The sequence below is a fragment of the Stenella coeruleoalba genome (genome assembly GCF_951394435.1).
Source record: "Stenella coeruleoalba genome assembly, chromosome: 18".
In the NCBI taxonomy this organism is placed as follows: Eukaryota; Metazoa; Chordata; class Mammalia; order Artiodactyla; family Delphinidae; genus Stenella; species Stenella coeruleoalba.
This window is the reverse complement of record NC_137164.1, coordinates 8,276,887-8,289,496: the sequence shown is the minus strand read 5'-3', so window position 1 is coordinate 8,289,496 and position 12,610 is coordinate 8,276,887. Positions and strand designations below refer to the sequence as shown.

The window sequence follows — 12,610 nt, the reverse complement described above, 5'->3', positions numbered from 1 at the left end:
ACTGAATAGCATGGGTATATTTGAAACAGCAAAGCCCTTTCTAATTCAGCAGAAATTAAGACAAAGTACAAGGTCACAACGTCGGGATGTTTACAGTCTTCCAAAACTGCATTCCCTTTTGTTTAAATAATTACGTAGTAATTTGTGGCATCTTTATTAAAAGTAATTACATTTTGGCAATATTTCTTTTGAGAAGTTGCCCAACTGCTATTTATTTTGGATGGATGTGATTCAATAACCAAAGAAAATAAGTCGCTATAGTTTATTTCCGAATAATGCAATTTCTGTGCAGCACTAAGTATCGTGCGTGATATTCATCAACTTTCATTCACTGAACATTTCTATATTTTCTTATATTACTTGTTTGTTGTATTAAGAGTTTTTCTTCTCTTACGGACTCAAATATTTCTCATTCATCCAACTGGTTTAGTCAATTCAGGCTGCTATAGCCAATTAATATAGACCAGGTGGCTCTGACAACAAACATTTACATCTCACAGTTCTGGAGGCTGGGAAGTCCACGATCAAGGTGCTGGCTGATTTGGTGTCTAGTGAGAACCCTCTTCCTGACTTCTCGCTGTGTCCTCATATGGCAGACAGAGAGAGAGAAATCGAGAGAGATCATCTCTCTCCTGTCTTTTTTTCACAAGGGTACTAATCCCATTAATGAGGGCTCCATCCACATGACCTAACTGCCTCCCAAAGGCCCCATCTCCAAATGCCATCCCACTGGGGATCATTCAACAAATGGATTCTGGGGTGGGGGGGACACAAACATTCAGCACATCGTTAACATTTTAAAAATTGATCAAGAGGTGGCAGAAACAGTTCTAGTGTTTTACCCTCTGCTGTGAGCAGGGGTTACAACAAAGACCTAGATGGTAGTGTGTAAGATTATGAGGCGGAACCAGGAGGAGGCCTGTATATAATGGAACTCAAATCCAGGCACTATTAGGAGAGAAAATACAGGTTCTCTTCCTGCCCAAGAATACACTGACCTTTGAGGGTGGTGATGGCTGGGTGTGTGGGAGAGGGGACTGAATGACAAGAGGCAGGGCCGGGGGCCTGCCATGAATAGATGCCTACTGCTTCCTACATGTGAACCGGGGATAGTTTAAGAATGACTTTGATCTTTGAGGATCTTTTCCACTTCCTTTAAGTCTGCAGTTCTCAACTAGGGGATGGGACAAACGTCCCATGTACCTGGGGATAATTTTCACAAAGCGGTTAGAAGCCCAGCCCCAGCCTAGACTTCCTCAATCAAATCTCCAGGGCTGGTGCCTGTGGATTCTGAAAAAACTTCTCCAGTAATTTGCATTTGTGCAGTTAATTGAAAATGAATGCCTTAAGTTGCTCAGTTAATAGTCCCTTAGTTGTATAAGCATTTGAAAATCTCAGAAGACTGGAAACCCTTCCTGAGCTGGGCCCCGGGGAGGACCACTCGACTTATAACTCTTTCTCACTGACTTTTGTTTTTGTTTTTGGCGTCCAGGAGGCTTGATCTTTATTTTGTTTCCAGCCCAGATGAGGGAGGTCAGTGGAGTGTGGCCTGAAGGGGAGCACAGAGATGCCAGCAGTGCCCCAGGATCTGCCTGCCCTGCCCAGGGGCCCAGAGCTTAGGGAGGGGCGTGGCTTTCTTCCACCTGTCCTTCCCGGAGCTGGATCTGAACTCAGGGCCGTCACCAGACCCTGGTGTTCTTTCCTCATTGTGCTCAGGTTCCTCAGCTGAAAAAACTCAAGTCCAGGAGGCTGATCAGGCCAGAAGTGTTTTAGAGGGTGCAGAAGAGTCACAATTTACAAAAGGTAAACAATCTCCCAGCAAAGAAACCCTGATGCAGAGGACAATTAAGACCCCCTGGGACTTTCCTGTAGGGAGATGTTTCACTGCCAATTAGGGTTTCTGTGCCAGATGACACGGTCAGTATTGCCATTAGCTGGTGCAACACAGAGCTTAAACACTTGTGCCAGAGAAGTGTGAACACCCAAATTAGTGCACCCTGCTCTCCTAGTAAAAAATTAGAAAGGAGAACAAATTGCTGTGTATCAATGTCTTAACCATCAACCTGTCCTCCGCAGCATTTTGCATCTAGTAGTCGTTCAGCAAGATAGCTTAGATTTTTGTTGAATAGATGTTGTAGTCCTTCCCATATGCATATCTTCCATTTATCCTTGGGCACTATTTTGATACTTAAAATTAAAGAATGTTTCTTTGAATTGAATCTTTCTGGCCCATAATTACTCCAAAACGCCATCCAGTATTTATTATCCATCAAGATGACTTAGTCTTTCTTAAGTTATCAGGGTGGGAGAGAAGAGCATGATTTGATAGCTGAGGGAGCAACGTGGAGAAATCTGATCTACTGACAAAAGTACATACCACCTTTGTAGTTCCTCCATCTCTGTGCTCTGAACTCCCAGGATGTTCAAAGGTAAATCTGACAATCTATTGTTCGGCACAAAAAAATTAACTCATGCCCCACTTAGGATGGAAAGGTTTGGAAGTCGTGACCTAAAACACTCCGACCATCTTGTAATGAGAGTTTTTCCAGGCATGTCACCCAAAAATGACTACCTGTTTAAGCTCCTAGATTTTAAAGAAATGCTGGAGATATTCTAATTAAACTTTGAAGGTAAACATTCTGTACAGAGTCCCAGAGTATCTGAAGCAAAAGAATGTTGGGGTATGGTCATTTCTCTGCATAACTGAGTGACTGGATGGCCATATCCCCTGCTAAATATTTGTTAAAAGTACATTATTTATGAAAACAATTAAAATGCTTAAAATTATCACTGAACTATCTTGAGTAAATATAAAGTTATGTGGATGTAAAAACACAATCTTTTCATGGTCTAGATGTCACTACTAGACCTTACAGTGTTAGATTTAAGAATGGGAAGAAAAGTGTGTGGGAGCTCTCAAATCTGAAAAGTTATACATTTGCTATAGATCAGCAAATGGAAACGAACTGCTTTTAGAACAGGAGCATTTAAGCCACTTCTCAATATACTTATATCGTAAGTCCTGCATTCAGAACCGTATATTTGTATTTATTTATTTTTTTATGACAAGGAGGAAAAGCCTGAAGTCAAGCCGTAAATCTAATGCCTTCTGCTTATTCTGTGTCCCTGCATAAAGGTAAAACATATTTCCCTTTGGTTATCACACATGTGACTAGTACTAGCATTTTTGTTTTTCTTAAAAGTAACTGGTTTACCATTAATATCCTCATTAAGTTTTTGGCTTTGTTTCTTTTTAGAAAAAAAACAAAGCAAAACAAGAACAGAAATTTCACCTCCCTGAATAAACTTATCCATAAAATAAATACGATTATTTAAGGAAACAGGATACCTCAGTCTTTGTTGCATTAGTATTTTTGAGTAAGAAATGCTATAAATATTTTAAATCAAAATGTCAAACGTTGATTTTCAAAACTTTTGGAAGTCTAAATACTCCTAATATTTAAAAAGATTCATTTCAAGTGGTGAGTTCATTTTTAATCTTACATATAAGCTATACATCATATGTAATTGTGAATGAACGACCATCCTATTCCAACTTATAGTTCAAAGAAAAGCCTAAGCTGGGACTTCCCTGGTGGTCCAGTCGTTAGGGCTCTGTGCTTCCACTACAGGGAGCACAGATTTGACCCCTGGTTGGGGAACTAAGATCCCACATGCCACGAGGTGCAACCGAAAAAAAAAAAAAAAAAAGCCTAAGTTGAATTTCCCAAAGCAAGGTGTTAGACAAAGTTAGGCAAAATCATTGAACACAAGGCCACAAGTAAGTTTTGAAATCACAGATAGTGTTGTTTCTAATACAGAACAATTTTCAGAGGCCTGACATGACAATACTCTCAAGTTTAATGAGGTCATGTTGAGAAAATATATGGCTATTTTTATTAAGAAGAGCTTCCATGTTACCCTCTTTTCATGGAAAATTAATAGGTCTTTTAGTGGTGTCTCATTATATAGAATTTACCTTAGCAGGGCTTCCCTGGCGGCGCAGTGGTTGAGAGTCTGCCTGCCGATGCAGGGGACACCGGTTCGTGCCCCGGTCCGGAAAGATTCCACATGCCGCGGAGCGGCTGGGCCCGTGGGCCATGGCCGCTGAGCCTATGCGTCCGGAGCCTGTGCTCCGCGACGGGAGAGGCCACAACAGTGAGAGGCCCGCATACCGCAAAAAAAAAAAAAAAAAAGTAATAATAATAATAATTTACCTTAGCAGAGGGTTTGATTGACGACTTAGGATAACTTTCCATCCATGAAGATTTGCAAAAGTGTTCCAATTACACTTACCACCCACCCATGTAAAGTACAAATTATGTGAAACAAAACCTTTGATATCAACAAAGAATAAGCGAACACAGTCAATTCCAGCTGTGTATCATTTCATCCTCACGGGACTATCTCATTTGCATTTCAGGTAACCCTGTGACACTGGTGTTTTCGCTCCCATTTCACAGATGAAGAAATAAACAGGTTCCCAGGGATCAGGTGACTCGTCCATTACACGTTTAGTAAGATGGGGGATCAGAACGTGAACCCAGTTGTGAGGTAGATACTTCCTTGGTGAAATCCTTTGTCTTGAAATCCTTTCATGAGAGGACAAGTTCAGACTCGTGCCTTTGAGGCTCCCTTGTCTTAGGCCCTGAGCACAGCCACCTCTGGAAGCAGCCGTGGTAGGAAGTCACACCACCAGATGGACGGGGGTGCGGCTCCGGAGAGGCCATGACATGGTGCTTCTCACGTGCCGCCACCCTGCCTGCACACCTCACCACCTCCAGGGCACCTCCCACATCAAAGACACCCAGGTGTACGAAACATGGGTCCTGTCATCACCAAGAGGAGCCACTGAATCCAACTGCACACACTCCCAGGAAGCACTGTTTACGGTGCGACCTTAAGGAGGTCCTCCCCCGTCCTCCTTGTCCCTGAAAGGCCTTGCTGAAACGTCATCAAATCACTACTCAGCAGGGATTCTGAGTGACAAAATTCCTTTTTTTTTTTTTTATTCTTTACAGATTTTTTGGGGGGGTGATGTGGACCATTTTTAAAGTCTTTATTGAATCTGTTACCATATTGCTTCTGTTTCATGTTCTGGTTTTTGGCCGCGAGGCATGTGGGATCTTAGTTCCCCGACCGGGATCGAACCCGCACCCCCTGCATTGGAAGGCGAAGCCAGGAAAGTCCGCAGAGTGACAGAATTCTAACATCGAGCACACAACTGGAGGAGGCGGGCTTAATTACAGAGTGTCTTTCCCTGTGCCTGGGATAAGCAGGCGCCCAGGAGGGAGCCCGAACCCAACTGCCCAGCTGCACTGTATCCTTCTGGCCACCCTCAGGGAGGCTGGAACCATCTAGCTGCCAGTGTTCTTACTACTTCCCTGTGTTTCCAATAAAATCCTACATACAGCAAGAAAAAAAAAAAGGAGTTTTACTTTAGAAAATGTTCAAAATCTGTTTTTTTATTAAAATGATTTTAAATAATTTTTTTTAGATTGTTTAGGATTTTTTAAAAAAAAATCCCTTTGGAACAGAACCAACTTAAAAAGGAGAATGGAGGTTAGCTTACGTGCTGGCCTATCTGCCATGTGAGTCCTGACCAGAGGGCCCTCCTCCTCGAGGTCCCACACTCATCCTCTGACTAAGCAACAAGGAAGTGCGTGGAACTGCCTGTTTCCTCCAAGCAGATGGCTCCTCGCTTTTCAAACAGATGATTGTAAAATCAGCAGGATATTTTAAGAATGAGCTGATCAGACACACCAACTTGCTTGCTTACGAGTGCTGAGTGAACAACCCATGACACCTGGCACCTGAGCCCCACTTTCTTCTAGGTGCAGGATGAGATGCTCATTTCAATCTGCCGTGCCTATGGATGTGGTATGTGTAAGGACCACATCTCTCTCCTCCTTTGCTTTCTTTCACGGAGCTCAGCCCTCTGCTCTGGAGCTGCTGGAGTTCTTTCAGGAGGACAAGGAAGCAAGGTTAGCTGCCCGCTAGAGACCTACCTACACTCTTAATGCCTGGTCTGGTGAAGCCGAGATGGAAGAACTTCAACTGAGCAACTCAAACTAGTTCTACTGTTGAGGCTTCTTCAAGGGAAGAAAAACAGTTAGTTTTTGATGTTTTTGTAAAAATCATAAAAATATGATTTTTAAATGTATTGGTTTTGATTTTTAAGATTCACTGCTGTGAGTATGGTACCCCCTTCACCCCTTTTCTCAAGAGGTATTTGTCGGGTTGCACAATATGCAAGGCATCCTGCTAGGAAAATTCTTTCCCATCAGCCACATAAGAAACTGTCTTATTTTCTGCTCTCTTCCCAAGGTCTAGAATGATCCTGGCATATAGCAGAATCCTAACATGTTTTAACAAATGAATTACACACTGAGACAAGGGGTACCTGCATTTCCCCCACCAGGAGTTCCTATATGGTGATGAAAATCAGTATAAAGACCTTCCCTTTTGATAGTCTCTACTGCCAACTAGTTCTTTCCTGGAGCTAGAATCAGATAGGCCCCACAGGATGGACACAGCCTCACAGCAAATTAGTTAATTTACCACCAGATGTTAACTGACCACCTACTATGTGCAATTCCCTCTCGGATACAATTGGGCCATATAAGATATTGCCCCTGTTTTCAAAGAATTTCTATACAAATAGAAACTTAGTTGCCACAAAGTGACCACCGAACCCACTCACAACCTAAGACAATTGAACACAATCCCAGGAAGAAAGGGAAGGACTCTTTGTGCAGTACTGAGGCCAAGGAGGTGAGTGGTAGGCATGAAAGGAGAACTCAAAGAGATGGGAAGACTGCGTGATTACAGAAGACAGAAGTCTTGAATTAGGCCTCGGAGCCCAGGTGGAGAATGGAAGAAAGGGCATAACAGGAACACAGGCGTGTGTGTGTGCACCTGTGTGTGCGTTGGGAGGTGAGGGAGGATGCGAAAGTGGAAGAAAGCAGAGCATACAAGGCATGCCAAGGGTTCATTCTGTCCATCACGATTTGAGTCAACTGAATAAATATTTATTAGTTCATGCTATGTGCCAAGCATTGTGATAGGTACAAGGGACACAATGGTTAACAAGACTAATATGGTCCCTGGCTCACTGGCCAGTGGAAGATACAGACAAGTAAACAGATAATTACAATACAATGTGATACGTGCTGTGATAGGGAAAAGTCCAGGTGTTATGAGAAGGACGGAAAATGGACCCCACCCAGATGGGAGGGTCAGGAAAGCTTCCTAGACGTTCCCTACAAGGGCTGTCAAGCTGACACCTGAAGCCAAGGTAGGAATTAGTTGGGTGAAACTACGCAGGTAGGTTATATAGCACCTACCCTAGAAGAGCAAGCATTATGGACCACGGGGATCTAAAGTTGGCTGAGTTTGCAGGACTGCAAGGGGAGGAGAGCAAAGAGATGGGCCGGGGACAGAAGCAGCGGCCAGGTAGGCAGTCTCGTGTACTTCACTTTAAGGAGTCTGGACTTTATCTGAAGAGCGAGGGTAGCCACCGAAGAATTGTAAGGGAATGACCCAAACATATTTGCATTTTGGGTAGATAACTATCTGCAGTGTGAGACGGCCCTTAGAGGAGAAACGGGAGATAAGAACACAAGAGTACCACGTAGCTCGGTTCTTCAAGGTCCACCCTAGACCAGCGCAAGAACTACATGAATATTTCATGAGTGAATGAATGAGCTGATCAACCCATCATTCAAATCACTCAGTGCAGGACTGAAAACAGGAGACTTGAGAGAGAGGATAAAGTTGACTGTGTGTATGTAAGGGTCAGAGTGAATGCACATCGGAACGCTGACATGTCTTCAATCTTACATCTCATCAGACAAATGAGAACAACAGTTGACAACGCAGCACAGGGTAACAGAGGGAAACAGCTTCAACACTGGAGTTAAAAGACCCATGTCTGACCCGTAGTTTTGCCAGTTACTAATTTTGAGTTGCGTCTTAATTTCTCTGACGCTCAGGTCCCACATTATATCCACTCTTTATGTGTAACCACACAGCATATAACATAGGAATGGTTATCACAACCTATGTACATTTCTGTTTTCAGCTGATGTTTAGGAGCTGTGGTGGGATTTGCAGCCTGGTGGCATTTCTAAGTCAACCACTGTAAAAAGAAGTTAGTGAGACCTACATGACAATGAAGTTGTGGTTCATGTGAAAGGGAATTTAGAAAAAAAAGTAGCCACTATTGTTCAAACTTTGGGCAGACAACTCTCTACCTTGTCAACTGGAGACCCTAGCAGATAGGGAGGATGTTAAGAGTCCATCTCCTGTTGCTGTCCCCAAGAAGGGGAATGGCAGCAGAAATAGGCAGAAAAAATAATGTACCTGAAGGCCACAGGGGTCGGTGAGGTGGCTTGGAGTACCATTTAGGGACACAGTCTAGACAAGAATCCATTGAGCTCCCACCTCCATATAAAGACTCAGCTGTGGGACTTCCCTGGTGGCACAGTGGATAAAACTCTGCGCTCCCAATGCAGGCGGCCCAGGTTCGATCCCTGGTCTGGGAACTAGATCCCACGTGCATGCCGCAACTAAGAGTTCTCATGCCGCAACTAAGAAGCTGGCAAGCTGCAACTAAGGAGCCAGCTGCCACAACTAAGACCCAGCACAACCAAATAAATAGATAAATATTTTTTAAAAAAACTCAACTGTTAGGGGGGTTCATTTCATTTTCATGATGAAGTAAAGCTTGAATGAATTATTCTTGTTTATTTTCTATCATCACAGAGTTAGCCCTCAGCAGTTGTGTCTAATCTATCCTCCTTAAAGACTCCAATCAATCAATCACAAACAAAAAGGCCACTTTCAGTTTCTCCAGGAGATTCCAATGCAAACGGTAGTGAAATAAGTTGACTAAATAATTCATCCTCTCCAGTGACCACACACCCACCAGTGACACCTCCGTGAGAGTTCACAATCACAGGCGTCTTCTACAAGCTTACACACCTCTAATACCAGGCATGGACATCTAAAGCTGCCATCAGAGTCTCTTTATCAAGATTGAAATCCCTGAGTCTTCTGTGCTCCAATACATTTCACCATCCACATTGTTTAATTGAGCCCTTTACTACAAATGTTTCAGGCTCTGATGCAAGACAGGAATTTGAAGCATGCATTCGAGTATTTAATGGTGTTAATTTCTGGGGCACACAAATATCAGCTTCACTCAACAATCCCATAATCTTGCAAAATAAAGAAAACACACCAGAGAATGAAATGCAGCATGGCATTCTCCAGGACTGCAAGCAAAGCGGTTCCCTGATCCTGCTGCCTGAGAATAAAACAGCCGCCTATTTCCAGACCCTTAAAGATATGAAAATAAAGAAAGAAAAGAAAAGAAAAAAAGATGGGGGTGCTTTCAGATGAAAGAATCATTCTATATTTTATACTCAAACATGTCCCGAGTTCGTTTTAAATGTAACACATCTGATCATTACAAACGAAATACAGTCCTTGTTGCTTTTGGTGTGTTTTTTTTAACTGGCAGGCATCTACAAAAACAAATCCTACCTGGAAATATGGACGGTCTCTTTTTCGGGCGCCTCAGGTGAACGGGTTCCAAGTTTTTAATGTTTCTCTGAAGTCTTCCTTTAATGTCATTTCCTATGAGTAGTTCAGGCGGCAGGCTACTCCGTCTCGATGATTTACAATCATTCTGAGATGAATTTAGTTTGTTCTTCGTCCTGGAATATAAATTGCCGTCATCAACTGCCATGGTAGGAAATACATTAGATTTTCTTCACAAAATCTGAAAAGCCAAGCCCAGCCTCAGCCATCTGCGTCTCCACCCCAGATTCAGATGTTCTCATGCTTTACCCCGCACTTGTCTGGGAAGCTTAGCAAGTTGATGGGTGTGGACTGGAACAGGTGTAGAATTACGAAGGAGCCCCTCCTATCCACCGCTAATAGCACCAGGGAGGAGAGATCCAAAATATCATTAGGTTCAGAAGACTGAGGAAGTTGAACAGATGTGGCACACGGGTAATAAAAGTGATGGTTACTGTGTGAAATTTCTGTTTTATTAGTGCGTTGCCACAGAGCAAACACAACTTGCTCTTAAGAGTGAATACCTATGCAAATCGCAAGCCTAATTATTATTACTTCCCAAACTATTCAAGATTTTTTACAAGCTTTTGGGAAACATTTTACATTTCCTCCTACCTTTCTGTTTCAAACTACACACGCAGAACAAACATCTGTCTTTATTAAATTCCTTATCTGGCAGGCAGCCGACTGGAAGTTGGCTGGACGAAGGAGATGAGAGATGGCTGCGGAGATGAGGAAAGAACCCGTGGTGGGCGTGTACCGAGCAGCAGTGCCGGGAACCCTGCGCCGCTTCCTACCCACCCCTTCCATCCTGCGCTCTACCTGGCAAACGGCTTCTTGAAAAGGTCAGCTGTCTGGCGGCGAAGTCAGAGGTCTAGCAAATGAGCTGTGACCTATCAGTGATGGCAGCCTCCACTCAGCAAATGGAAAGGAAACTCTGTGACCTTTGCGGGCATTCTGCCTTGCAACTTGAAACTAACACCTTGAAACTAACGCGGTCAACTGGTTTGGTGGTCTGAGAAAAAGCAGCATTGACTAGACTCCTGCTTGACCTGTCCCATACTTTCTTTCTTTCGCTTCCGGAGTTTGCATTTTGTGTCCTTTGCTCCCTTCCCCCTTGCTCTATTTATGTGGAAATGTTCTGCCCTTTTTTCTTTCATTGACTGTGCAGAAATCATAACTCAATCATTTATTCCCTCATGTCCCAGGGCTGGGTCTCCTCTCCCCCACCCCCTCCTCTGTCTCTCTCTGTCTCACACACACACACACACCCCTCTTATGTTCTGTCTGGTTGCAGTGTGAGTCAGAAGATAAAGAAGATAAAATCTGCCTTTTCTCTTCCCAGCGCCTGGAAGCAGTAGATACATACCATTATAAAAGATTTAGGGGTTGTTTCAGAAATCACTGTTTACTTAGGTTTCCTGGCTGCCAAGTAGGTTGTATTGCTTGGTAGAACTTAGGAGCTGGGTCTTTTCACCTAACTGAGGATACACTTCAACACAAGTATAAGTTTCATTCTCTTTGCTCCTTTTAGCAAATAGGTCTTCAAACTACAACAGATTTTCTGAAGAGAAAAGTATTTTTTTAACAAGTGTGTCCAGATTAGGGTTGCATTATAACCCATAAATTATCATTATAATCCAGCAAACTATTTACATATTAGATTATTAAATTATTTTACTAATTCTGAGAAACATCTACACCATTTCCCTTGCAGGACTTAAAACTATTTTGTCAAGTTGGAACGTATCACGAACTTCAAAACAATGAGTGGCTTGTACAAAACTATTTTGAAAAGCCCATGAGACTTCTTCAATCTCCCTTAGCTTAATGAAGATACATTTTTTTTCTAGCAAAGAAATAAAAAGTAAAGCATTACTTGAAGTTTGAGATAACGATTTAATAGGAGAAAGAAAACATTTCCATAATGTAAATCTCAGGAACGGTGTTTAAGTTTTGAATACCTAACAAGGTAGAGCCCTAGGGTACAAAATACTGGATGCTAACAGGGAGAAATCTACCAAAAGACAAGCTGAAAGTCGAACTATTTAGTGACTTTCTTTCCCAATTCACGGTATCCTCACGGGGCTAAATAAGAGTGTGTATGAGATGAAATGGAGTCTTAGAGGAAAGGTGTTATTATCACACAGAGTGTGGAACAGGTACGGCTGCACCTTGGAAAGGCTGGCTGCAAACACAGGGTTAAGAGTGTATGCACCTGGAAGGCACTGTAACAATAGCTGTGGTTTACTGCATGCTTAATACCAGCCAGGTTCTGTGCTAAGCTTTGGACATGCATCATCTCATTGATTCTTCCTAATCCCCCTGTTCTACAGATGAGCACACTGAGACTGCCAAACGCCCGGGGAACTGGGAGAAGATCTGAACACAGCTTTGACCTGACTCCCAACGCTTATGCCCAAGGCCGTGCTTTAAACTACACCACACTGAAAAAAACACAAAAAACTACGCCATACTCAAAACAAAAGAACACCATTACTCAGCCATAAAAAGAAACGAAATTGAGCTATTTGTAATGAGGTGGATAGACCTAGAGTCTGTCACACAGAGTGAAGTAAGTCAGAAAGAGAGAGACAAATACCGTATGCTAACACATATATATGGAATTTAAGAAAAACAAATGTCATGAAAAACCTAGGGGTGAAACAGGAATAAAGACACAGACTTACTAGAGAATGGACTTGAGGCTATGGGGAGGGGGAAGGGTAAACTGTGACAAAGCGAGAGAGAGGCACGAATATATATACACTACCAAACGTAAGGTAGATAGCTAGTGGGAAGCAGCCGCATAGCACAGAGAGATCAGCTCGGTGCTTTGTGACCGCCTGGAGGGGTGGGATAGGGAGGGTGGGAGGGAGGGAGATGCAAGCGGGAGGAGATATGGGGACATATGTATATGTATAACTGATTCATTTTGTTGTGAAGCTGAAGCTAACATACCATTGTAAAGCAATTACTCCAATAAAGATGTTAAAATGAAATAAATAAATTAATTAAATTAAAT

General features: G+C 42.8%; 1 protein-coding gene across 5 annotated transcripts in view; it reads right to left on the bottom strand.

Annotated features, from left to right (window-relative positions):
* FRY (FRY microtubule binding protein) overlaps nt 1–12,610 on the bottom strand; it is a 425,215-nt gene that overhangs the window by 318,299 nt on the left and 94,306 nt on the right. For 2 of the 5 annotated variants that reach the window (XM_079902876.1, XM_079902873.1), the window contains exons 1-2: nt 10,201–10,303; nt 9,550–9,722 (exon numbers count right to left, since the gene is read on the bottom strand). Coding sequence is in view for 1 of the 5 variants with exons in the window: in XM_079902872.1 (XP_079758998.1) it covers nt 9,550–9,754 (205 nt within the window). In the remaining 4 variants the exon portion in view is untranslated. Of the gene's footprint in view, nt 1–9,549; nt 9,772–10,200; nt 10,304–10,407; nt 10,486–12,610 lie in introns of those variants that run through there. The other 3 variants (XM_079902874.1, XM_079902875.1, XM_079902872.1) reach the window with 3 other exon arrangements.